At 38.6% G+C, this 26,263-nt stretch overlaps 2 protein-coding genes and 2 non-coding genes across 5 annotated transcripts in view; 3 read left to right on the top strand and 1 right to left on the bottom strand.

Moving 5' to 3' along the window:
* Nucleotides 1–14,368, bottom strand: part of NDUFS1 (NADH:ubiquinone oxidoreductase core subunit S1) — a 33,477-nt gene extending 19,109 nt beyond the window's left edge. The window contains exons 1-13 of one of the 2 annotated variants that reach the window (XM_060152230.1): nt 14,201–14,368; nt 11,490–11,546; nt 10,537–10,601; nt 9,921–10,012; nt 7,764–7,871; nt 6,990–7,066; nt 6,255–6,336; nt 6,044–6,174; nt 5,404–5,589; nt 2,917–3,051; nt 2,130–2,244; nt 1,070–1,215; nt 579–707 (exon numbers count right to left, since the gene is read on the bottom strand). In XM_060152230.1, the coding sequence (XP_060008213.1) occupies nt 579–707; nt 1,070–1,215; nt 2,130–2,244; nt 2,917–3,051; nt 5,404–5,589; nt 6,044–6,174; nt 6,255–6,336; nt 6,990–7,066; nt 7,764–7,871; nt 9,921–10,012; nt 10,537–10,597 (1,262 nt within the window). In that variant the 5' untranslated portion in view covers nt 10,598–10,601; nt 11,490–11,546; nt 14,201–14,368. The remainder of the gene's footprint in view (nt 1–578; nt 708–1,069; nt 1,216–2,129; nt 2,245–2,916; nt 3,052–5,403; nt 5,590–6,043; nt 6,175–6,254; nt 6,337–6,989; nt 7,067–7,763; nt 7,872–9,920; nt 10,013–10,536; nt 10,602–11,489; nt 11,547–14,200) is intronic. The other variant, XM_060152229.1, reaches the window with a different exon arrangement.
* Nucleotides 14,369–14,623: 255 nt separating this feature from the next.
* On the top strand, nt 14,624–18,469 carry EEF1B2 (eukaryotic translation elongation factor 1 beta 2). Its single transcript, XM_060152227.1, has 6 exons — nt 14,624–14,914; nt 15,385–15,507; nt 17,143–17,269; nt 17,547–17,613; nt 18,032–18,157; nt 18,271–18,469. The coding sequence occupies exons 1-6, from the start codon at nt 14,835–14,837 to the stop codon at nt 18,423–18,425; spliced, it is 678 nt and encodes a 225-aa protein (XP_060008210.1). The 5' UTR covers nt 14,624–14,834; the 3' UTR covers nt 18,426–18,469.
* On the top strand, nt 17,386–17,464 carry LOC132522496 (small nucleolar RNA SNORD51). The gene has a single exon (XR_009541238.1). It is a non-coding gene; the product is annotated as a small nucleolar RNA SNORD51 (small nucleolar RNA).
* Nucleotides 17,769–17,901, top strand: LOC132522500 (small nucleolar RNA SNORA41). The gene has a single exon (XR_009541242.1). It is a non-coding gene; the product is annotated as a small nucleolar RNA SNORA41 (small nucleolar RNA).
* Nucleotides 18,470–26,263: the final 7,794 nt, after the last annotated feature.

Below are 26,263 nucleotides of genomic sequence, written 5' to 3'. Positions count from 1 at the left end.
TGAAGAGTCATGACACTAACTGCAATGTGTAACTCCAGACTGGATCCTGGGCAGGAAAAAAAAAAATTATAGAAGAAATTATGGAAGAATCAGTGAAATCTGAACACAAACTATAGATAAGAATACTGTATCAATAGTAAATTCTTGATTAAATAATCAAATTCTTAAATGGAGAATATCCCTTGTTCTTAGGAAATCCACACAGAAGTACTCAGTGTGGGATAAAAAGAGCATTATGTCTATAACCTACTTTCAGATGGTTATATTCAAACAAATATATACATGGAGAGAGAATAAAAAAATATATGAAACATGAACATTGACTAATCGGGTGAACATTACACAAAAATGGGTATACAAAGAACATTTCAAGTATCTTGAATTATTTCAAACTAAAAAGATAAAAAGATCAGCAGGGGGAGAAGCGGGGAATGGAGCTGTTAGAAATTGCCCTCCAATTATCTTTTGGAGTCTCACTCCCACTAACACTATTAGGAATCAGCTAAAATAGTCTTTATTTCATATATAAAACAAATTATCATATAAATGTTTTTAAAACCCTGAATATTATTACTAACCTCTTTCGAATTCTAGCATTAAATAGTGGTGCCTCAAAACGTGGATTTGTACCAACCAGGAGGACAACATCTGTCTCTTCCACACCGGCAATTGTAGTATTAAGAAGATAATTGGAACGTAGATCTGTGCTAGAAACATGAAATATAAAATGCAAGTTTTACTTTAAAACTAATACACACTGACAATCCATGAAATACTCTTCTGTCATCAAACCCATGGCACTCCCAGAGAAAAAAAGAATCTATGAAGCATTCTTAAATTACATCAAAGGTTCAGATACTTATTAATAACTGGATTCTCTAATAGCTCCTGGTCTGACTTTGGTCTATATGTGATAATAAGCTGGTTGGTATGTTGGAGTATCCAAGCTGTCACATAAAAGTCATTGATGCCATAGATGTGTTGGTTTAAACACAACTTGTAACCAGAAAAAAAAAAAAAAGAAAGAAAAAAAAAAAGAAAGCCTAGATTCTAGCTTCAAACTTCTCACCCAGCTCCTGTGGTAGGGAACACCTCTTCAGTGCATAGGGTGTCAGAGTCCACTCTATTAAGTAAATCTTTGAGAGATACTAGGGCTTCAGCATCCACCAAGCCACCTGCAATTGCTGCCACATCGTTGCCTTGAAAACTCTGCAACTAAAAATGGATGGAAAGGCTATCACCAAGAAACCTTCATTCAGCAAAGGATCACAATGAAATGTTCAGAAAACAAAACAATACTGTCATTTTCAAGTACAATAAAAGGAACAAACTTCTAACTAAAACGTTCTCACACTAATTATTAACCTGAAAGTGAGAAGCAGAAGCGTACGTGGGGCCAAGGTTAATAACATCAGCCTGGAATAAAGATGTATGTATGTATGCATGTATTTATTTATTTATGGTCGCGCTGTGTGGCATGTGGGATCTGATTCCCTGACCAGGGATCGAACCTGTGCTCCCTGCAGTGGAGGTGTGGAGTCTTAACCACTGGACAGCCAGGGAAGTTCCTGTTTGTTTTTAAATTAGGAACAAAGGGTCTCAAAATGAGGTCTGGAAGATGAAGACTGTGGAATTATATTTAAATACAACTTCATCTGAAGGATCTGTCATTCCTTCAAGCCCTTTATGTATGTTGCTCTTCTCTGACCAGAAGGCCATTCCCCGTTTTTGCTCTGGCAAGCTTCTATTCATGCTTAGACTTTGCCTAAGGAGTCACCTTACCTATGTGACACGATACCTGGTTAGGCATCCCTCCAATGTGCTCTCTCATATATCATTTTCTGCACAACTACCCAAAGCAGCATATGATAATTGCTTAATTATGCATCTTTTCCTAAAAGACTGTGGGAGGTTAAGAACTATGTGCTAGTGGTCTTTATATCCCTACATCTAGCATGACATGTTGTACAGTTCTCAATACATGTTTTCTTTTTTTCTCAATAAATGTTTGTTAAATGGAAGATAATCTTGGTAAGATGAAAGAAGTGAAGAGAAACATATCCCCTCTTCATTAGAAAGATGTGCCTTGGAAATCACAAATATAGTTATTCTATACTTCAATTTTTTACCATTCCAGCTACACGAGAGAGTGCGTCCTCCCAGGTGGTATATGTTAAAAGCCCCTTTTCATTTCTGACCATCGGCTCGGTAAGTCTTTGACGTTTTAGCCCATCATAGGCAAATCTAGATGACAGAAATTATACCATTTGTGGAAACTTGCTAAAAAAGGCAACTATAATTTTCAAGTTTAAAATCTAAAAGAAATGTTATTAAAATACAGTACTGGTTAAAGGTCAAATAGAACAAACACTTGGATAAAATAATTATTCCAGGTTTCTTTGGAGATGAACTAATAAATATGCTACAAACATCATCTAAAACTAAAATACCACCTAAAATGTTTGAGTTCTTATAATTTATTTTCAGCTACCTGAATAATCTTAAAATTACAATACACAAGAAATCTGGTAGCTGAAAAAGCCAAACCATTTGTAAAACTTGAGTATCTTTAGATATTTCATCAAAATTATATTGTGCAAATCTAACTTATATTTAGCTTCTATTCTCCAATGAAACAGAGGCAAACTGAAATAGATAAAGTATCTTAATTTACTTCAATTTCTCTATCTGGGAGGAAAAAACATATTTCTCAATATGAAAGCCAGTTAATATGAAAGCCAGTGATATACCTAGGACTATTAAAGTCAGTTTTGTCTAATTCTCTATATAAACAGTCCAGATTTCAATAGTCTATATTAATTTGCAAATATAAAAGACTGTTCCTTAATATTAAAATTATTATAAAATTTCCTTTAAATCAAGTCCAAAAGTTAAAGGAAACAATATAGCACATACCTGGTTTTATCAGAGATCCACTCTTCATTGATGTCCTCATGCATCCTTGGCAAAATCCTCATTACCTCTCCAGTTCTTGTGCTGACCACAATATTACTTCCAACTGCATCCATTACATCAATGGATTCTGTCTTTCTAAGAAAATAAACACATATATTTACTAGTTGATTTTGAAAATAAGGAAAAAGTTTGTTACCGGGTTTACCAAAAAAAAAAAATTTTACAAATTTCTTTTCTGAATTTCTAAAACTAATGGAACTCAGAGGAACTGTGATTTAAAAAATTAAATAAATAAAATAAATATACCCTCATATTTGAACAGACCGTAATGCAAAAATGAAGCCTTTAAAACTGTTATCTAAAACAGAAACCAACTGGAACAGCTGCAAATAGCAAAATATGGACAATTAGAGTATCAAAATAAATAATAAGAGGGGCAAGATTTTGGGGTATGGCTGATTAAGGAGCTTGACAAATCCTCCCCCCAAAAACAAAAATAAAGCTAGACAAAAACTGACAAAAGCAACCAATTCAGCTCTTTGGAGAGCTAACAAAAGCACACAATATCATGAAAAGCTTTCATGTGTGGGAAAAACTCCTGAACTTCAAGAAAGAACAGTGGAAATCAGTGGTGTTCTGGCTTGGGACTATTCTTATCCCCTTTCCTACCACCTTGAACTGGAGGTTCTGCCAAGATGGGGCAAGCTATGAAGACAGGAGCTTCTTTCTTTCCTACAGACAAGGCTCACTCGTTTTGGAGAAATGGCAAAAGTTGTCTGTGGAAGTGGTATCTTGGAGGCCACCGAGCCGAGGAAAGTCAACAGTACTAGCCTGAGGCTGTAGTCACAGTCAGGGCAAGCATTCCTAGTGGAGGCTGCACATATGTGCAGCTGAAACCAGAGAGAGCCCAGGCTATTCACACTCTCCTGGACAACACAGAGACCCAAAGGACCTGGTGTAAAGTACAAGCTGGGTAGACTTGAAAACAGCCTTATCTCTGAATATGCTCTTCTATTCACACACAGATCCAATGGCAGAGGATGAAAGCTTTATTGGCTCAAAGAATTTAAGCACAGTCATTATCTGACTACTAAGCTATGCAGACACAGGAGCAACTCCTAAGAAGCCTTGCTTAAAAATAAAAACAAGAATATTAAAATATGTTCAAAGAAATAAGGAAAATCATGTTTAAAGATTAAAGGGAAGTATGAAGCATTGAATCAACAAAGACTCCCAGTAAGGATACAGAAATTACAAAAAAGAACGAAATAGAAATTCTGGAGTTGGAAAGTATAACTGTAATAAAACAAATCACTATAGGGGTTGAACAGCAGATTTGAGATGACAAAAGAATGAATGAATGAACTTGACAACAGATCAACAGAATTCATCCAATCTGAAGAATAAAGAAAAAAAAAGTTTTAAGAAAAATGAATAGTGTCTCAAAGACCTGTGACACAACATTAAGTGTAGCATTTGTATGTATTATGGAGAGGAGAAAACACTCTCTATTTAGACATTTCAATTATGTACTGTCTCCTCCCTGCCCCCAGCTCCCTAAACCTTTTGTATACACAAATACATGGTTTAAAGTCTGGAATTTTTTTTTTTTTTTTTAAGCCTGGAATTTTAAGATACTCCCATATACTCTGGTACTCTGGTAGGAGTTTAAAATCAGAAGGCAATTTGATGATATATTTCTAGAACCTTAAAAGTATACAAGTTTATTGCAACGATCTATTTCATTTCCTAATTTAATCAGAAGAATCAGAGATATATAAGAAAAGTTATAAATATGTTTATTTTAGATTTGTAGGACTTCCCTGGTGGTGCAGTGGTTAAGAATCCACCTGCCAATGTAAGGGACACTGGTTCGAGCTCTGATCCAGGAAGATTCCACATGCCACAGAGCAACTAAGCCCATGTGCCACAAATACTGAAGCCCGCACGCCTAGAGCCCGTGCTCTGCAACAAGAAAAAGCCACCGCAATGAGAAGTTTGCGCACTGCAATGAAGAGTAGACCCCACTTGCAGCAACTAGAGAAAGTCCATGCACAGCAATGAAGACCCAACACAGCCATAAATAAATAAATAGATAGATAGATTTTAATAAATAGATTTGTAATTATAAAGAACTAATAAGAACTAATTAAAGTATAATATGTATACGTGGTTGAAAATTTAATGTACAATGAGAGGAAACTATAAATTTTTAAAAATCAAGACAATCTTATTCCTTGGAAGAACAAGTGAATAAAATAATTTTGTGATTAAGTACTTTGGAATTAATTTCCAAGAAAATTACAATTAATTTGCACAGTTTCATCCTATCCTTCAATTTAACAACTTATCTTCTATTAAAAGGGTTTTACTTAAAGCAAATAAATAAAAACTTGGACCAGAACAATTAGAACTCATGAAGAAAATGAATCTTAAAATTTTTTGAATAGTACTGAATTAAAGGACAAAAAATACCATGATGAATACCTTGTTTCCCAAGGCCGAGCAGTAAAGGCATAGGGCTTAGAGGTCAGGGCACCTACAGGGCAGATGTCAATGATATTCCCAGAAAGTTCAGACATGAACATCTTTTCAATGTATGTGCCAACTTGCATATCATTTCCTCTGCCTGTTGTTCCCAGATCATCTACTCCTGCAATCTCACTTGCAAATCTGCAAGATAAAAATGTACCATCAAATGGTCAAACGCAGCAAACTTACCTCATTTCCTATTCATTATCACAAAGGTAATGATTTTCCAAACACTAGAAAGATAGATTTTCAATGGAAAATGTAGTCCCTGAATAAAAATAATAAATGTTTCCATTTAATTTGAGGTGTAACACACGTACAAAAAATTGCACAAATCATGTGCACAGCTCAGCAAGTTATCACAAAGTTAATGCTTGTAGATTTTGATTTTTAAATCCAAGTGAAGTTGATATTAACTAAAAGTGAAAACTTATCCATTTTACTGGCTTATGTAAAAAACACTGAATACAACATTCCTCTTCTTTCACCAAATAAAAGCTGATATCCGTTCCAGTGGTGTTATTCCACCAAATTTTGTGAATATTAAATAAGTATACAAATGATATTGCAGAAGAGAGAAGGAGAAAAAGATTACCTGATGCACCGAGTACACTGTATACATCTAGTCATAATGGTTTTTATCAATGGCCCAATGTTCTTGTCCTCCACAGCACGTTTCCCCTCTAAAAACCGGCTCCTATCACTTCCAAACATCATGGACTGGTCCTTAAGTAGATTATGAAAGAGTTAACCAAATTTTGCTAACAAAATTAAAACAAAAAGATTTAAGGAATTAGACTACATACCTGCAGATCACATTCACCTCCCTGGTCACAAATAGGACAATCCAGTGGGTGATTTGCTAGTAGGAACTCCATCACACCTTCCCTGTAAAGAAAATTGTAATATATATAATTACATAAATTGCTGACATTCAAAATGGTTTACATATAGCCTATTTAAATAACTGTCACAGATGTATACTCTAATATAGTTAACATGGATTTTACATTTACTATAAGAAACGCCAATGTAACTATCATAAGAGTAGTATTAAATACATAATCTAAAAAATGTTTATAGGAGTCCAGAATAAAACATCATTAGAGAACCTAGAAAATTGAGTTTTAACAATACAGAAATACCAAAAGTTGCTGAATGGTCTTCAGAAAACACTGGCATTAATTCAAAAAAACATGAATGTAAAGCAAAAACAAACACAATCAGTGCCAGTACAGTACAGTACAATATCACTGCAATAATCTCAGTTCAATAAGCCCCAAACAAACTCACTGTTACCACAAGATGAGCAAGGTTCTAAACAAGGGATTTTAATGCTGATTCTGCCGCAGGCTCAAAACCATAAACACCTGACTTCACCTCCTCTATGTGTACTCACTTCCAACTGCTCCTAGAAGCCAAGCACGCCAACTTCTTCAGAGCTTGATACTGAATTTCTCGTCTATGGGAAGGTCTACATACTGAAAAGTGCAATTTTCTGCTCTAATAAAAGTCACTATGCCAAGTTAACAATAAAGTACCTGGCTTTCTTAGTTTTCTCTGAGTTTGTCAGGATATTCCAACCTTTCATTACTGGCATGGCACAAGCAGCTACAACCTGGAATTTCAATGCAAAAATCTCTAAGTATTTGTATTTATTTGTAATTATAAGTTAACCCAATATACAAAAATATTAAATTAACATTAGAAAACCAGGAAAGAACAGAGTATTTTTGAAGACTGAGTTTTTTAGTTTTCATATTTATAATATGACAATCTGGCACGATACAGTTCTCTTAGAAACTAGACATCTTAATTTTATTCTAATAATTAATGAGATTTTTTATAAGAGGCTCTGAAATAGAACGTCAAATAACTGTGTTTTGATTAGCAGGCAGTACTGAATTAAAATTGCACAAGACAAAATGAAATTAAACTGAAAGTGAACCTCTTCACTGCAACCCTTTTCTCTAGTGAAAATGGCACAGCATAAGCACTTCTAATGTGCTGCTTGGCAGCTCCACATCCTACTTGTGTGTCACACACCATTTGGAAATAGTGAGTGCTCTAAAAAGACCCATTTAATTTCTAAATGTTACCATTATATGCCACTTGCATTTATATAAAGCACTTTCTTCAATGTGTTTCCAGTTTTGAAATGAAGAGAATCAATCACACAAAAAATAAACTTAAAGACAGAAGTAAACAGGACCAGATTCTCCACTACAACAATACTGATTCTAAATAAAGTCTGCTGCAAGATTTAAAGTTTTCTACCTTCTACAGCATGGTGTGGAATTTTAGGTATCAAGTACCTTAGGAGCTTTCTCAATTTCAACAAGGCACATCCTGCAGTTTCCAGCAACAGACAACCTTTCATGATAACAGAATCGAGGGACCTGCATGCCAACCTTCTCACAAGCCTAGAAGACAAAGTAAAAAACGTTTGCACTAGAATAACCTGACCTCATCCTTGTCTTGTCTAAAACACAGTAAAAACAAACAAAAAACAAACAAAAAAACATGAGGCCATCCCCTACCTATCTTATTACTCCTACCTACAAATATCTGTAACTTGATCCTCAGAGAGATTCCCCTCCTTTTCTTTCCTCTTGATTCCAACCCCTGTCTGCTCTGAAGCTACCTCTTTAAAGATCCTCACCGTGCCTATACCTTACGTGAAAGAAACTGGATAAAGAAGCATATTCAGACTGTGCTAAAGGCTTGATTCCCCATTTCTACTCTGAACCATTGTCTACAAAGACTCCTCCTTCAAACTCTGTCCCAGTGGTTTCATACCTTGACTTCCTCATTGACTAGCCCTCCTCCTTTAGATTAGACTCCACTTTACACCTTCCAGCTGACTATAATCTGGTTCTATCTTTGGCTCCAAATACCCCAGCCAGGACTCTCACTCCCTTCCCAGTTCCCATTTGCTTAGTGAAGGATATTAGTTCCCTCTACCAATTATCCCTGCTCCTTCTCTGAGCCTATAAACATACTCAAACTTCCTCTAGAATTAGTTCTTCCATCCTTAGCCCTCACTCTAAAGCAATCTCATCGATTTTCAATATTTTAACTACTTAGCAAAAACGTATGGAGTCTTCCTGGGTGCTAGATGCGGTGGGTCAACTGTCCCAGCCTTCACACTAGCTCATTTACGTATGATTACATTCAAAACTTCATCTGTGGCCCTGAGGGTCTGCAGCCCTGATAGGCCTCCACTTCTTTAGATGTAAGTAGGCATTCACATGTGTACACTCTACAGACAGTTAAAATTCAATCTATTTCTGTCCCCTACTATACATCCCCAAATAAGCTAACAAAGGCAGAAATCATAAAAACTCCTCTGCTCTTCATCATTCCTAAAGGCCTGTCTATCTACATCTCACTCTCCCCTGAATATACCCTCTTGTTTTCATTTCCATTGCCACTATTTTAGGCCTTTTCACTTCCTGCTCCACTAATGCAAGATATACTCTTTCTGTGTCTCATTCCAGTCTTATTATTCTCCAAACCACCATCCTCTACAGTCACTGTCATACTGCTTAGTAGCCATGAATATTCTTGATGGTCCAAACTATAAGCTCTTCAACATTGCATAGATTGTCTTTAATGACCAGACCTTCTCTACCAGAATAATCTGCTTTCCTGTTATCTCCTCTTCTACACATACCTTATGTTCCATCAATACCAAACTACCTGAAGCTTCCTTGTCCACATATAAAAACCTACTCATCCTTTAAAATCTTCTCAGAGGTCACCTGAGATATTCCTGACATCTCTTTCTATCTATACATGCCAAAATACTCTCCACTGTACATTGTACATAATTTTGTTATATATTTATGTTTACATGTGTATGCCTGACAGTCTAGAAATTACTGTTAAAATGAATAAAGAGCATTTAGCTCTGCAATAATTTACGATGGAATGAAGCACTTCTTCTCCATGACCAACTCTGTTAGTTCTGGAGGAATTTGGAGAAATTAAATACTTAGGGCATAAATTCGAGAACCTACTACCCTCCATTTATCTGCTTTGTAGGACACATTCCTAGAAATATTATTAAAGATAGAAAGGTTACATAAAAGTGAAAAGCATCAAGCAGGCTCACAACAAAGGTCACCTTTTCCCCAAACTTACCTATATTAACTAAAATTTTATTTTAGGTAACTTAAAACTTCTAAACGGGAATTTATTTGAAGGCAGAAGTGAAACAAAAGAACGGCCACAGTTCACTTAGAAAGTCAGAAACTGATAAATGATAGTTCACTCACTCTGAAATGCCAAGATTTCAAATCAAACTTATTTTCATATAAGTTTACTATCTATATATAGTTCTTTAATGAGCATTTGTCAAGGAATCTTGAAAATTTTAGAAGCAAATGAACAGTATAAAGAAAATAAATTATTTTTGTTTTTTTAAATCAGAACAAACGCAAAAATAAAGAATTAAAATGAACGCCTACTTGGAGGACGGTAGTTCCTGGTTCCACCATGACAGACTGACCATCAACAAATACTTCAATCAAGTTGCTTGCTGCTGTGGCAGTTGTTCGAACTGACCATCAAAAATATTGAGGTGAAAATGAAATTAACAGAGTTCAAGTTATTACAGCAGAGGATAATGGATTAATTAACCTTCACATCTAAATTTTTTCCTCATTTTGTACTATTCCCTTCTATTTCTCTAGACGCAAACTTCTAAATTATTGACTTAGAGGAAAGCTTTTCCGGTCCTGAATACCAAACAGAAAATGGCTGTCTACTTTTAACAGCAGTTTAAGTTGTAACTTTTAATACCACTGAAAATATGTTCCTGGGAAGACCACTTCTCAAAAGCAAAATGACTGCTTTTTCCATTTTGGCACTGATGGGCAATTCCTACTACTTTCTATTCCACGATAATTTCTATAAAATGTTTAAAGTTGTATTTTGAAAATTATTCTATTCAACTTGGGTCACTGTTTCCATTTTTATTTAAAATATATTATGGGTCTTTCAAGAAACATTCCATAAACTTATGAATTTACAAAGACAGAAAGTCTAGTACCCACAAACGCAAATTCAAAAAAAGACACTCACCACATCCTTTAGGAGACTTAGAAAGGCTCACTAAGGCCCTTCTTACAGGTATCCTTAACATATTGCTAAGAATAAAACAAAGAAGAGTTATATTATCATAGGAAAAACAATGCCAATCACAAACTTTTGGATAATATTTTATGGTTTTAAAGCACTTCATATATATACATTATTTCATTGAACATTTCACAAGTCCTGATATTTTTCCTGAAATTCTAGAGATGAGAATACTCCATCTCAGACAGATTAACTGACTTGTACAACATTAAGAAGCTACAAAGGAGCAGCTAGCACATAAATTTGAATCTTCTAATTCTATATAAAGGGCAGATTTGTTGTTTTTAATTATAAACAAATGATCAAACTTAATATATTACTATATAGTAAAATAAATTTGAAAAATTTATTTCAAATTTATTTTACTATAAATTTATTTTTGTTTATTTCAAATTTATTTTATTTTACTAAAAACAGTGAGTTTATCATTAATTGCTATGTAAAATAAAGCCTACCTTTCTGCCTTCATTTCCTGCTAAAATGCATTCTAACATTCTACGTTCTGAGCAGTTATCTACTAAATGCTTCTGAGATATTCTGAGCTGGCTCACAAGCCCAAGCCTTTAAAAACTCTGGAGTGCTATTTTCTGTGTCCAGTAGTACATTTATCTTACAGATTTGCAATTATCTGTTTATGTGCCTGTTCTACCCCCCCTGTATTATGAACTTCTTTAATCTTTCTATCCTCAGTACCTACCCCCAAGGCTGCCACACAGTAAGCTCTAAAACAGTGGTTCTCTATAAGAGATAATTTTGCTTCCCAGGGAACATTTAGCAATGTCTGGACAAACTGTTGTCGAGACTAGTGGAAAGCTATTGGCATCAAGTGGGTTGAGGTCAGCGTGCTACTAAAGATCCTACAAGGCTCAGGACAATCTCCCATAATAAAGAATTACCTAAAGTGTCAACAGATTTGCAGTTGAGGAGCCCTCTCTAAAGGATTTGCTGAATTACTGAAATAAATGGAAGTGGATTATATAAATTAACACCAATTAAAGGTATTCATAAGCAAAAAAGAGAGAAAAGTTATCTGATCTTTTAGAGTTTTTTGTCCATTCACTTGATCATATCGGCGAAGCACTGAACTTTCTGTCTACTCACTTGATTATATGGGCTAAGCATCTAATTTTTCATTTGGAACTCTTAAAAATACAACAAATTATGTGATCAGAATGTATCGCATAAAGAATTTCAAAGTTTATAGTAGAAAACTGTATATATACATAAGTTTTAAGCATGTTTCACAGAAATTTCATTAATTCAGACATCAATAACTCAAACAATTCATTAATTCAGAATTTGTGATACTGAATCTGCAGACATCTGTCACCTACTAGTGAGTGACTTTTTGGTAAATCACAGTTTCTGTCTCTTTATCTATAAAAGAAAACAATACCTCTTAGGCTATGTGTTACCAGTAGGAGCTCAATAAATGTCAGTTATATCTGAATTCAATTTAGACGGTACTAGCCACTGAAAATCAGTTTTAAAGGGCTCTTCCTTTGTGCTCCTTCTCTTTACTACCAGCACACACTGTGTATATGTGTGTGTATATATACACATATATATATATATACACACACACACATATATATATCTTTATTATTCCACCTACTAAACTGTAAGTTAGCAATCAATTTCAGTATCTCTAGTCTGTAAGCTCCTTGACAAGGAATGGTGCACTTTGGTCATTTCCCTTTTCTGAAGACCTAGCACAGTGCCCCTAAGAAAATGAACCATCAAACAGAGTTGACCCTTAAACAATATGGGTTTAAACTGCACAGGTCCACTTACAGGCGATTTTTTTTCAATAGTAAATACTACAATACTACAAGATATGAGATTGGTTGAATCCTGAGATGAATCCTCAGATGCAGAACCATGGATATAAAAGGCCAACTGTAAGTTATATACAGATTTTCGACTGCACAAATGGTTGGAACCCTTAATCCTCTCATTGCTCAAGGGTCAACTGTAGTCTTACCACCAAGTTCCAGAATGAATAGCATCTGTCCTATTAAAATCTATTCATATAAAGGTAAAACTGAACTTGCTAAGTTAAAGACAGATCAAAATCAACAATATTTCATACAACAATGTAAAAACTTTAATATTACATTTGTCTCCAAGACAATATGAAAGTGGTGCCCACTTTAGCTAGGAAATCCACCAGGACTAGGCTGTCTGTTGAAAACCCAGCGTCAAGTGGAAGACTGCATAGCCCCAACATAAGAAATACAGATTTGCAAAACTTTGATAAGCACTTTACACTTATTTGGCTACCATGTAAGAACAGAAATAATCATCTCTAAGATGGGAAAATGCTAATGAATAATCATTTCTAAAACTAGACTGGACACTTTTTGGTGCAGGGACAATACTACTACACATTCTCCACCAGGTATCCCGCATCCATCCACTTCTCTCTCTAGGTACTGTCCTATTCCAAGCCACATCATCTCTTGCCTGGACTGTTACAGTAGCCCCCTAATAGGTCTCCTGGCTTCCACACTGCTCCCACAGCCTCTCCCATCTTCCCAGGGGCTGTGACCTCAGACGGAAATGCTCTTCCCTCAGATCTTTCTGGCCTCTCCTCATCCTCCAAATTTTGGCTTAAAAGGCATTTCTCAGGGAGACTTTCCTTGACCAGCCTAACCAAAATATCCTAACTACTCCCCAGTCACATCACCCATTTAATTCTTCCTTGTGGACTCACTTATAGCTTATAATAGGTATTCAACAACTATCTGTTAAATGAATTCTATCTCTACTCCCTGGCCATCACTTCCACTTTCCTGGTATTAAAGAGTGCAGGTGCTCCGGCAGCCTTACAACACCCTGCTTAAAGATGCACACACAATTCAGTGGGAAAAAAGGACGTTCCGCAAAAAACCAACTTGATGTTTATTCATCAGAAACAGTTCACGTTACATTTTCTATACCCTCAATTCGTTTTTGAGCAGAGCTGTATCGGATCCACGTTTTTACAGTACATGTACATGCACTGGATTCCCAAAATTTTTAAACAACGTAGCTTTGTTATTTGCAGTGCGACCTTGAGCCAACTTTTCAAATGTCTTTTTTCCTCAGTTGCCCCACCAGTGAAAAGAATAGGAAGTATTAGCCAACGCAATCTATGGACAAAACCAAAACACAAAACAACAGAGGCATGGACGGTTGCTAAGGCAACAGCAGCCAAACAAGGATGCACTATACCAGCTATGTAGTAATTGGGGGGAAAAGCTCAGTCTTTAGGCCTAAGTCACTTGACAGGTCCTCTCCCGGGAAACAAAACGGCCTCCTCTCCAGGAAGGGGACTGTCCTGCATTCCCCTGCAGACGGAAGGTCACCCACAAGGCTGCACTCGGGCCAGTGCTCCCCAGGGCCTCGTGATTTCCTTCTCCTCGCTGCTCCGTCAGAGCACAGACGTTGGCTAACAGTCCTCACCTGCCAGCTCTCGGGGGTTCCCGAGGAGGCGGGGTGGGACGCGGCGCCCATTCAAGGACAAGAGGAGAATGAGTCGGTTGGGCCAAAGAAAACAGTCTCGTCAATAAACACACTCCGGGGACCAAGGCACCTCAGCCTTCTCCCCCAAACACAACCTCACCTTCTCCCTGGCGCCGCCGAGGCTGCCCTGCAGAATTGTCTCCTACCTGCCGTCTCCTTCAGAGGCCGGGTTTCTTATTCAATATGGCGGCCTCGGGTATCTCAGTCAGCCGGGCCTGGAAGAACGGAAAGTCGGGAGGGACTAGAAACCACAATTCGACAATTTCCCGTTTAGATTGAGCTCGGCAACTTCCGTCAGCTTGACAGAGGGCGGGGTGGAGGACGTAGCAGCCGGGAGGAAGCGGGGGCGGGAAGTTCCGCCGGAAGTAACCTGGGGCCGAGGCCGAGCGTCTTCCGTCATTTCCGGCGCTTCAATGGGCGGTTCCGGTAGTCTTTGCAAACCTAGGAGGTTGTGATTTAAGCAATGCCGATTTTATTAATTGATTTGCAAACACAAAGAAAGCTCGGCGGATAATTTGTGGGCCGTTAATTAAGAGCCCTTGATTTTTACGTTGAGAAATCTTAACGTAATTTACTTTTAACCTGCGGCTGGGGGCATCGGAGAGAAACGCCTCCGTCTCTATATAAGGCATTTCCGGCCTCGTTGCGGGCCTTTTTTCCTGTTAGCGCTCGGCAGTGACCGTCTGCGCTCCTCTTTTCCTCCGCTGCCTCCCAGTTCCCTGTCAGCCGTCGCCATGGGTTTTGGAGACCTGAAAAGCCCCGCCGGCCTCCAGGTGCTCAACGACTACTTGGCGGACAAGAGCTACATCGAAGGGTGAGCTGACGGGCCGGGGTCTGGGCAGGGCCGGGAGCAGTGGTGCCACGTGGCGCGGCCTCGGCTGCGGCTGGAGGAAAGGAAGCCCGACCCCAGGGCTCTCCCCCGGGAGGGGACTGCGAGGGGAGAAGGGTTAAAAATGTGCTTTGTTTCGGCTTACTTGACTCCACCAGGTGTTTCCGCGTCTTTGCTCAGTTAACAAATGTAAACCTGTAGGTCCACGTTAGCGATTGCAATTTCTGAGGTCGAAGTGGCAGTTGTGTCTCAGGGTAGCTCGGAGAACCAAATAAATGATTCCTGATCCTAAGGAGTTTATTTTTTACAGAAAACTAAAGCTGCTTAGGTAGCCCGGTAACAAGAGGGCGAATTACCACTAATTTGACGGTTGTAGCTAGCGTTTGTCGTTCGTTGGCTGGTGTTTGTGGTTTTTCTTTTAAAGGTGTGTGCAGTTACTTTTGCATCGTTGGCAGGTATGTTCCATCACAAGCAGATGTGGCAGTATTTGAAGCAGTCTCCGGCCCACCACCTGCCGACTTGTGTCATGCCCTACGTTGGTATAATCACATCAAATCTTACGAAAAGGAAAAGGCCAGGTAAAAGTATCTTTGTGTTTATCTGAAGAATAGAATGCTTTCTAAGCTTAAACTCAGGGTTTTCACGTGACAAGTTAGGGTTCAGGCTACTTTAGTTTTGTGGGGATATTGTAAGCTAAATTTCTCTGTGACTTTAGAAGGCCAAGAGGCTGAAATCCTCCATTTTTTCATGTAGAACATGTAACAGGTAGAACATGACAATTTTGAAGAAACAATTAGTCAATCTAAGAAAGAGAAAATTTTATTCAAGCCACATTGAGGATTATAACCTGTGAAAAGCCCATCAGAAACCTCTGAAAACTGTTCTGTGCATATAAGTGGTTTTTTTTTAAATTTATTTATTTACTTGTGGCTGTGTTGGGGTCTTTGTTGCAGTGCACAGCCTTCTCATCGTCGTGGCTTCTCTTGTTGCGGAGCACAGGCTCTAGGCGCGTGGGCTTCAGTAGTTGTGGCTCACGGGCTCAGTAGTTGTGGCCTGTGTGGCTTCAGTAGTTGTGGCACATGGGCTTAGTTGCTCCGGGGCATGTGGGATCTTCCCAGACCAGGGCTCGATCCCGTGTCTCCTGCATTTACATTTACAGGCAGATTCTTAACCACTGCACCACCAGGGAAGTCTCCATCCATATAAGTTCTTGTTTTGTTTTTGTTTTGTTTTGGGTTTTCGTGTTGTGTTTTGTTTTTTTTAACATCTTTATTGGAGTATAATTGCTTCACAATGGTGTGTTAGTTTCTGCTGTATAACAAAGTGAATCAGCTATACATATACGTATATCCCCATATCTCTTCCCTCTTGCGTCTCCCTCCCTCCCACCCTCCCTATCCCACCCCTCTAGGTGGACACAAAGCCCAGACCTGATATCCCTGTGCTGTGTGCTATGCGGCTGCTTCCCACTAGCTATCTGTTTTACATTTGGTAGTGTATACATGTCCATGCTACTCTCTCACTTCGCATATAAGTTTTTGAGACAAGGTTGCGCATTAAATAATGTATTATTGACAGTTTATACAATCCAGATCTACAGGTGCAAAGCGAGTAGTGGGTCATGGGTCATCATGGCCCAAGATTCAGAAGGAATGTTATCTCCTCAGGAGGGCTGGTTAATGCAGGTGCACGATACACAGTATAGAGGAGGGAGGTGGCCCAAACAGGCAAAGAAAATTTTTATGTTTAAATTTGTCTTGTCTTGCCACAAAATATGAATTTTAGTTCATCAACAACAGCAATTCAGCTTTTCCCCACCCTGGCCTGGGGGACCCACCTCAGGGGTGAGGGGTGGCTCATTCTTTCAGTCCTTTGCCATTCTTCTGAAATGGCTAACAAGGATGGAAGTTTGGGCAGGTGGACTCCAGTTCACTAAGAATGGAACTGAGCGTACTTAATGAAATCTCAAACAGAAATACTCATTCTGAAAGTAAATCTTTGTGCGTATTGAATATAGTGTTTCACATGCTACTAATGTTTGTTGGGTGAGGAGCTAAACATATAAAAGCATTTACCTGGGAATGTTGAAGGGTAAATTCTTGGTACAAAAGGGGTCTATTGATAACTTGTAATGAAAACAAGTTCTCATGTATTGTTTGAAAAGGGACATCATACCGACCTAATAGTAGCTAGCTGATTAAATTTTTTTCAAGCCTGCCAGGAGTGAAGAAAGCTTTGGGCAAGTATGGCCCTGCTAATGTGGAAGACACCACAGAAAGTGGAGCTACAGATAGTAAAGATGATGATGACATTGACCTCTTTGGATCTGATGATGAGGAGGTATGGCATAAGTTGACATTTGTGCGTATCATTGTGCTTAAGCACAGGCTCTGTAGCCAAAGTGCCTGGGTTTGAATCCTGGCTTCACTTTATTACCTGCCTTTTAAAAATTCTCACTGGCTACATGATGAATAAAATTAAATCGCCATCTTTCGGCTGAGCTCATGATGGATTTGCTTTTTTCTGATAAAGCTGGTCTGCTTTAAGCTGAGGACCCACCAGCCTTAAGCTGAGGAACAACCAGCTTTGTGAAGTATATTAAATTTTTTCTTTACAGGAAAGTGAAGAAGCCAAGAGGCTAAGAGAAGAACGCCTTGCACAGTATGAGTCAAAGAAAGCCAAAAGTAGGTCATTTTATAATTTGTGTTTAACTTAATTGTTTTCATAATAATTTGAATAATCTTTTTCAAAGACTGATCCCCAAAGTAATTTCTTTTCCTCCCCATTCGTTGAATATGTCAGTATTTCAAAACCTTCTGTTGAAGTGGAGCTTCAAAACTTCCACAGCTACTGGTCTGCAGCTGTTTTTATGGTAGCAGTTGTGGCATTCCTCTGTGGGAAAGAAACTGTTACACAACTAAACACCTCTTTCTCAGCAAAATAGAAAGTGGGCATATGTGTGACGAACACAAGGTGTATTTTCTATAGTTTTATGTGGCTAAGGAGATGATCCATTTAGAAACAAATTAAGATTTGTTAAGTGTCTTGAAGTAGGGCAAAAATAATTATTTGAATAATGCTGTTCCTTGTACTCTTTTTTAGAACCAGCACTTGTTGCCAAGTCTTCCATCTTATTAGATGTGAAACCTTGGGATGATGAGACAGATATGGCAAAACTAGAGGAGTGCGTCAGAAGCATTCAAGCAGACGGCTTAGTCTGGGGCTCTTGTGAGTTTAGTCTTTGCCTTTTTGACACTGGCATCTGGAGTTTGCATACAGTTTAAACCTTTGTCAATCAACAGGACTTATCTAACTAAGATTTTTCTTGATGCTCTTTTCAGCTAAACTAGTTCCGGTGGGGTATGGAATTAAAAAACTTCAAATACAGTGTGTAGTTGAAGACGATAAAGTTGGAACGGATATGCTGGAGGAGCAGATCACTGCTTTTGACGAGTATGTGCAGTCTATGGACGTGGCTGCGTTCAACAAGATCTAAAATCCATCGTGGATCAGTGCTCTTAAATAAAAGCTTGAAAGACACTCTTGGCTCTTGACTCCTAAATAAGAGGATGGTATTTATTTATATTCCTTCCATTTTGAAGGAAGAAATTTAATGGATAGATAATTCATAAATAATATAAATTTGGGTCCGCATTGTCGTTCGACGTTTAGCCCAAAGAAGGAGGGAACTACCTGTTGTAAATACTGTGACTATGCATAGATGTAGAGTAGACTTCATAAACAAATTAACAGAAGTGGACTCAGTACAACTTCTTTACCCATTAGTGATGTCCTCAGTATGCGATGATACAACTTTTACTACAGTATTTCAAGTGTTTATATTTGCCTTGTTTTTTACAAGAAATCGCGGAGGTAAACTTGACTGAAAATTTTGTAGTAAGAGGTTTTTTTGTTTGTTTGTTTTTTGACCACATCACGCGGCTTGCGGGACCTTAGTTCTCGGACCAGGGATTGAACCTGGGCCCAAGGCAGTGAAAGCAGCCAGTCCTAACCACTGGACCACCAGGGAACTCCCAAGAGTTTTGATTTTAGATGATTAGTCCCATATATAATGGTTCAAGACCTTGCCCTTTGCAAGGGGTTACAAAGTTCTTTAATATCTGAGCTGGCTTTCCTCGATGTGAATGTTGGGAGTACCTTAAAGAATCGAGAAATGAGTCAAAAACAGGGAAGTGCTCAGGTCAATACACAGCAAATAATGTCATTTGCCAGGTCATGAAACATTTGGAGATAAAGGAATTAAATGCCAGGACTAATTTATAGTTAGTAACCAGTGACTTTACAGTGGCTGACAAAGTAATTTGTTGTGACCTAGCATCTTCAAGTTAGGGGTTACTTGTGACTAAAAAAAAAAAATCACACGTTTACAAATCCCACCTAAAATTAATGTTATGAGTTGGCACGTGCGATTTACTAAAGGACGCCTAACCCAGGGGAGGGGAGGAGTCCCAGAGTTTGTGGAGGCAGATGTTGCAAATTTAAGGGATGCCTCCTGTACTGTTCAGGGAGAAGTTGTGTTGAGCATGTGATTTTGAGTAGTAGTGTGTCCTGGGAGGGAGCCTACATGGGTGACTGATCCCTTGGGTGCAGTTCATAAGCCTGGCTTGGGTGTGGAGGTGGGACATCTTACCTGGGTTTGTAAGTCTGATTGAGCCTGTTGGGGTGTGGAGACTTCAGTACTACGGTGGTGCTGCAGGTGAGTGTACTCAGAGGATGGTGTTACTGTAGTCAGGTGAGACTCCAGTATTGGAAACCACTGCATCTTAACAGTTAAATTTGGGATGTATCGAATATTTGAGTACATATTTTTTACAGTAGTAGTGTTCACAAAAGTAGGGCTTGGGAATTGTAGACCTCTACAAATCATTTTGTAGTCTCTGTAGGCCAAGGAAATTGAATGAGGTCCAGGTTTTCCTAGCTGAACCAGACGATGCTGTTTTCTTCCCTCCCAATCTGATTTTCTTTGTATGTGGCCACCCAACTTGAATGTGGGAAATTGTTTAAATTCTAAAGAAAATGTACTCAATCGGACATATATGTACTGATGAATAAAATCACCTTCAACATTTAGTCCAACAGACTCAGTCTAAAATCACTGGGGAAATTTTCAGGTTTTCAGTATCGTGAGAGCCAGCAGAGGGCAGCACTTCATTTTCTGGAGAACAGGAGAGCCCGGGGATTCTGGAAATGCTGTGGAAAAGTAGAGGTGTAGTAGTGAATAGCCAAAAACTAATTCACAACCAGTGAGATGAGTAACAGCTTGATTGAGTACCAAATAGTTTGGCCAAAACATTAAGTATTAAAAATTATTAATGATTTGAGAGTCCGCCTGCCGATGCAGGGGACACGGATTCGTGCCCCGGTCTGGGAAGATCCCACATGCCACAGAGTGGCTGGGCCCGTGAGCCATGGCCGATGAGCCTGCGCGTCCGGAGCCAGTGCTCCGCAACGGGAGAGGCCACAACAGTGAGAGGCCTGCGTACCGCAAAAAACAAAACAAAAAAAATTATTGATAAATGATTAAAAATGTGGTTAAAAAATTTAAATAGTCAACAAACCACAGCTGTCTTGTGAATCTTAAAATAATGAATGATGAAGCATGTGACTTTTAAGATCTTGACTCTATGGCCTTGAATAAAAAATGTTTAATGGTATCTTTTAATGTCATTTTAAAAGGTAGATAATACATTAACATCATTCAAAATTCTAGAGGTTATACAGTTACACCTCCCCTGTCCCCCAGGTCTCCCATTCACTTCCATAAAAGCAACCAATGTCACCAGTTTTTTAGGTCTTTCCAGAGCTAGTCTAAGCATATATGTAGGCTAATTGTAGCATATGACACAAACTTCTGCATCTTAAGTTTTGTCCCTAGAAATAGACTTGGATATCTTGGAGATTATATCTTGGATATTTTGTATCGGTACATAAAAGATTTCCTCATATTTTAACAGTTACAGAATCCATTGTCTCATATCTTACTGAACCAGTCTAGTTATTGGATCCTTAGTTTGCTTTCAGTGTTTTGCTCTTACGAGCAGTGCTTACATATTCATGTGAGCCAGGATACTGAATGAACTGTTTTTGAACCAGTGGGTTCAGAAGGCACAGGTATACATAAAGAGATTTTTTTTTTTTATTGTTTCTGGCTTTGGAATAAGAACCCACGTTTTTTTGCATGCTCCATAAGTGATTACATGACCCTGAAACCTTGTTTCTTTTTCACATTCAGCCATAGCTAGTACAAGGACTGGGCACAGTGTGGGAATTCAAAACTGATTCATTTAATGTCACTATGTTAGATGCTATAAAAATACAAAAGGATTAAGAAACCATAAGGGAGGTGGTTCAAACATACTTAAAACTGTTAAGAATAAAAGTAATTTTGTGATTAAACAAGTACAGTCATTCCTCAGTATCTGAGGGGGGATTGGTTCCAGGAACCACCCCCCAACCCTCAGGTACCAAAATCCTCAGATGCTCAAGTTCCTTATATAAAATGGTGTAGTATCTGCATATAACCTTAACCTGCTAACACCCTCCTCATTAAATCATCTGTAGACTACTCATAATATCTAGTACAATGTAAATGCTATGTAAGTAGTTGCCAGCAGGCGACAAATTCAAGTTTTGTTGTTTTGCAACTTCCTGGACTTTTTTCAGATATTTTTGATTCGTGATTGGTTGAATCTGTGGGTGTAGAACCTGCAGATAAGGAGGGCTGACAATAATCCAAAAGTCCAGAGGGTCAGGGAAGGCTAGAATTAAATAAAAGTTTTTTTAGAGGAGTTAGGACTTGAGCTGGAGAGACCTTAGTAATCCGTTTAAAAAAAAAAAAAAATCCAGGATGCTGTGAAAGGCAGAATGATAAAGGCAAGAATGAGAACAGAGGTTTGGGAGGCAATTAGACCAGTTTGGCTGGATTTTGCAGCGTCAGTTTGGGATTAGATAGGGCCAGGTTTTAGAGGCATCTGAATTATAGGCTGGCTCATTCTGTGAGCGCAATGGGAAGCCTGGTTTCCAAGCCAGAGAATGACAAAAGCAGAGCAGAGGTGGAGGTGGGAATGGGTGGGAGGGGTGGAGGGTGGTGAAATAGATGAGAGGAATTAAGAGGGACAAACTTCCGATTATACAATAAGTCACGGGGATATGATGTACAGCATAGGGAATATAGTCAGTAAAATTGTAATAACTTTGTATGGTGACAAGTGATTACCAGACTTACTGTAGTGATCAATTTTAATGTTTATAGATGTCAAACCACTATGTTGTACGCCTGAAACTAATATAATATTGAATGTCAACTGTATTTCAGTAAAAAAAAAAAGGCAGAGCTCCAATCTGGAGATGATGTGGATAGAATCAGGGAAATAAGAGGACTGTTTTAATAAACAGAAAGGGCTAAATTATGGCATATGTGAAACATTTTATAAATTTAATATATTTACTTTAGAAAGTAATGGAGATTATAGCAGCATTGAAAAATGTTTGATTTTTCATTGACTGTAACTATGAAAAGATAAACTTATGGACAAAGACACCAAAAGAGTTGCATTAGTGTTGGGGGATGTATGTGTCATTTTTTCCCAAACAAATACATTTGGCAATGGCAGTTATGTGTCCTTAGAACAAAAAAGGAAAAAAAATGCATGCCTCACATACATTGTCTAATATGAACCCCATTATAAGCCTGTGAGATAAAGGCAAACACTGTTATCAGCACTTACAGGTGAGGAGACAACTCTGAAAGATGATTCCCCAGTTATCCACCTAGTAAGTGAGAGAGGAGGAACTCAAAACCAGGTCTTCATGGGCCAGATAATGTATTGGCAATAATGGGGAAAGTTCTTCATCCCTGCTTTTAGAAATTTGATTCTGTTTCACGTAACCCTTTCTTCATACCCTCAATTAGGAAAAGTAAGAACGTTAAAATCACATAAGTGTAAACCTAAAATGAAAATTGAGGCAGTTAAACAGATATTCTCTCAATACATGCCCTGTATAGATGATATTAGTTGCATTTAGAAAATGTCCCAAATGGAAGTCTGTCATTTGGAATGTTATTGGCCTGAATAGCTTTTAGTAAAGTAAAAATCAGAGGAAACTGTCCGTAGACTTCTAAGTATGCATCACCTAAAGAACTACTGCTCAGGAGGCCACAACAGTGAGAGGCCCGCGTAGTGCGGAAAAAAAAAAAAAAGAACTACTGCTCATATGTGAGAATATTAAAGAACTATGAATTACTATTCAAGCCTGATTCCAACCTGGGAATCTTCTCTCCTCACTTTGTCCCTATAAAATGGGACTAGTCTCTCTTTTCTGAACGTAGCCTGTTTTCCAGCCTCTGAACATTTGCTCTTGCTATGCCACCTACCTGAAATAGCGTTTTTTCACCTGCACTTGTTAAAATTATAGTCATTCTTCAAGATGCACTTAAATTACCTCTTTCAAGAAGTCTTTCAATCTACTTTTTCCTGCCCCTTGCAGCCTCTCAGCCCATATCCTTTTATAGTATTTATAAACTGTGTAAATTAAAAAAAATTTAGAAAACATTTAATTAATTTATTTATTTGGCCACACCTCGTGGCTTGTGGGATCTTAGTTCCCTGACCAGGCATTGAACCCAGGCCCTAGGCAGTGAGAGCACGGAGGCTTAACCACTGGACCACCAGGGAATTCCCAATAAACTTTATGAATTTTTTAATAAAATGTATAAATTTTGAAGTTCTTTGTGTAAGTTCCCTTATTCTTCCTATGAGATTTTTACATTCATTCAAGAGGAAGAAGGGATCTAACATTTACTAGGTAATTACTATGTCAGAAGGTGCCAAGAGTTTCACTGAATAAGTATAATACCAGGTAATATTATATTAATAATAGGTATTTATAGGGCTAAGCACCACTTTTAGTGCTTTACCTGTGTCAATTCATTTAATTTTCATAATAACCCTATGTGGCAGTTACTACTATTGTGATCCCATTTTGCAGATGGGGGAAACTGAGGTATAGAAATTTGGATTAATTTAGCCAAGGTCATAGAGCTAGGATATATTGGAGCCATAATGCAAAGCCAGATATCCTGCCTCTGGAGTCCCTGAAACTTGCCCACTGTTTCGAAGAGCTTCCTTCCATCGAGAGGGAGCCAGGTCTGTCTTGTTGGGTTTATGCCCCAGTCCCTGGGAGCCCTGAGATTCTTTATTCTCCTGCCAACTAGGCATTGAGCTTCCTTGCTTCCTCCTCAGATTGCCCCAGTGCCCTCCTCTCCTCCAGCCCCTCTGTCCTTTCAGTCACTCATCCTGCCCATTAGGGGTCATTAGACCCCTGGAGAGCCCCACTATCCAGATTCCAGCTGCCAGGGGAGGAAGCTGGCTGGGGAGTCTCCAATGCTGGGTCCAAGCTTGGGTCCTATGCTACACTTTAGATCTTCCCTCAAGCTGAGACTAAAAAATTAACTCCTGTTTCTGCTGGAAAGTTCCTGCCCTGGTTGCTACTTTCTACAGGTAGATTCCTGTAAGTCCCAGCCCCACTCTCAGCTATTTAAAAAGCCACTAAAACTGGAGTTCTTAGCCTAGGGTACAAGGATCCCCTGAAATTTTATTTAAAAGCATTTTTTCTAGGGAAAGGACCCATAACTTTCCATCGATTTTCAAATGAATTCAGAGTATTTATTAATTCTGACTTTTCAAGTTATTTATTATTTATTTATTGGCCATGCTGCGAGCCTTGCTGGATCTTAGTTCCCCGACCAGGGATCGAACCCAGGCCCCTGGCACGGAAAGCTCGGAGTCCTAGCCACTGGACCACCAGGGAATTCCCTCAAGTTTTCTTTTTCTATTCTAGAGCCAATGATACTTTTCAGGATCTCAAATATTTTCATAGGCCTCTGGAAAGCTCACAAGCCCTAGATACTGTGCCTGTAGCCCGTAGCGTGGGGAAAACGAACAGCTCCGCCCGGGTTCCTAACTCACAAAGCTTAGGAAGCACCGCCCTGAAATGTAACTTCCCGACCACCACCAGCTCTGTAAGTACTCTTGCCCCTGGTTGCTTAATCCCCTTCCTTCCTGCTCCTCAGCCTTCCTCTTTCTCCCCCAGCCTTCAGAGTCAGTGTCTCCCTTTGCCCAAACTAGGGATGAACCTACAGAATTCTCTTTTCTTTCTTGGATCCTCCAGCTTTTCTCCTGATCCTGAGAGCCTGTCCATTGAGGGTCGAGGGGGACATCAGAGTGGAATATCGCAAGCCCTGGTGGTGCAGGGGCGGGGTTCAAGGGTGCACAAAGGGCTGGAAACTCACAATGAGCCTTTCTCTCCTTGTCTTCCCTTAACCCATACTGAGTATGGCAGAAGCCAGGAATCTTGGGAACGACAGAAATTTGGGATAGGCTGAGCTATGCCACACATTTTTTTTCTTGGAATGATTTCCAAACCAGATCTGATTGTTGCATGGGGCTAACAGTAAAGAACAGAGCCAATAAATGATCTGATCTTAGCATTTTTAAAAACTATGAGATGAAATAAAAAAGGATACCGATTCAAGGAATAACATAGCTCCCCTCACGACTTTCAAAATAAAACCGAGAAATTATAGAAAATTAAATGTTTTTAAAATTGCAGTAAATAGCAGAGTTTGTATTCATAAAAGGGTACAAACAGAGACGTGAAAAAGGAGCAGGATCTTTAGGAAACCCCAACTGCAAGGACATAGATTTCCAGTGTTTCTTGACCTGCACACTGGAGGCCATCTCTTTCCTCTGAACAGTCTACATTTGTCTTGGCTCTCTTACGGCACTTACTACTGTCTACCTTGTTTTAGGATTTTTTTTTTTTTTTTAGGATTGTTTTTATGCAAGTTTAATCTCACCCCCTATAAGTACCTTATGCATCTTGGCATCCCTCACAGTATCTGTCTACCATGGTTCTGTATAACTCTTATTCATCTATTTGCTAAAGGCATAAATGAATAGAAGTCAAAATACTATTAGTCTTAAGTGCAACAGATTTGCACCATGAAGAGGTCACTGACTTAAAGGTATACTTTATTGGTCTTATAAATATAGGAATAGAAGGTAGAAATATATCAATACGTCATACATGCTTTATTTTCCTGAAATCATTCTGATATTGAGCTGGCCTATCTACTATCTGGATGTCAGTGTTTCATGTTTATAGCAATCTTATACTTATTTGCGTATATACATACTCAGAATTTTCCAAAAACATTAATTTTTTTTTTTTTTTTGGCGGTACGCGGGCCTCTCACTGTTGTGGCCTCTCCTGTTGCGGAGCACAGGCTCCGGAGGCGCAGGCTCAGTGGCC

This window comes from Lagenorhynchus albirostris, chromosome 6, assembly GCF_949774975.1.
Source record: "Lagenorhynchus albirostris chromosome 6, mLagAlb1.1, whole genome shotgun sequence".
NCBI classification, from domain to species: domain Eukaryota; kingdom Metazoa; phylum Chordata; class Mammalia; order Artiodactyla; family Delphinidae; genus Lagenorhynchus; species Lagenorhynchus albirostris.
The sequence above is the reverse complement of the archived record's forward strand: the minus strand, read 5'-3'. Positions and strand labels throughout refer to the sequence as shown.

Coding starts and splice junctions, on each gene's coding strand:
- EEF1B2 (XM_060152227.1), top strand. CDS start 14,835: ATGGGTTTTGGAGACCTGAAAAGCCCCGCCGGCCTCCAGGTGCTCAAC. Junction 17,614..18,031: donor TGAGTCAAAGAAAGCCAAAA/GTAGGTCATTTT, acceptor ACTCTTTTTTAG/AACCAGCACTTGTTGCCAAG. Junction 18,158..18,270: donor CGGCTTAGTCTGGGGCTCTT/GTGAGTTTAGTC, acceptor TGCTCTTTTCAG/CTAAACTAGTTCCGGTGGGG.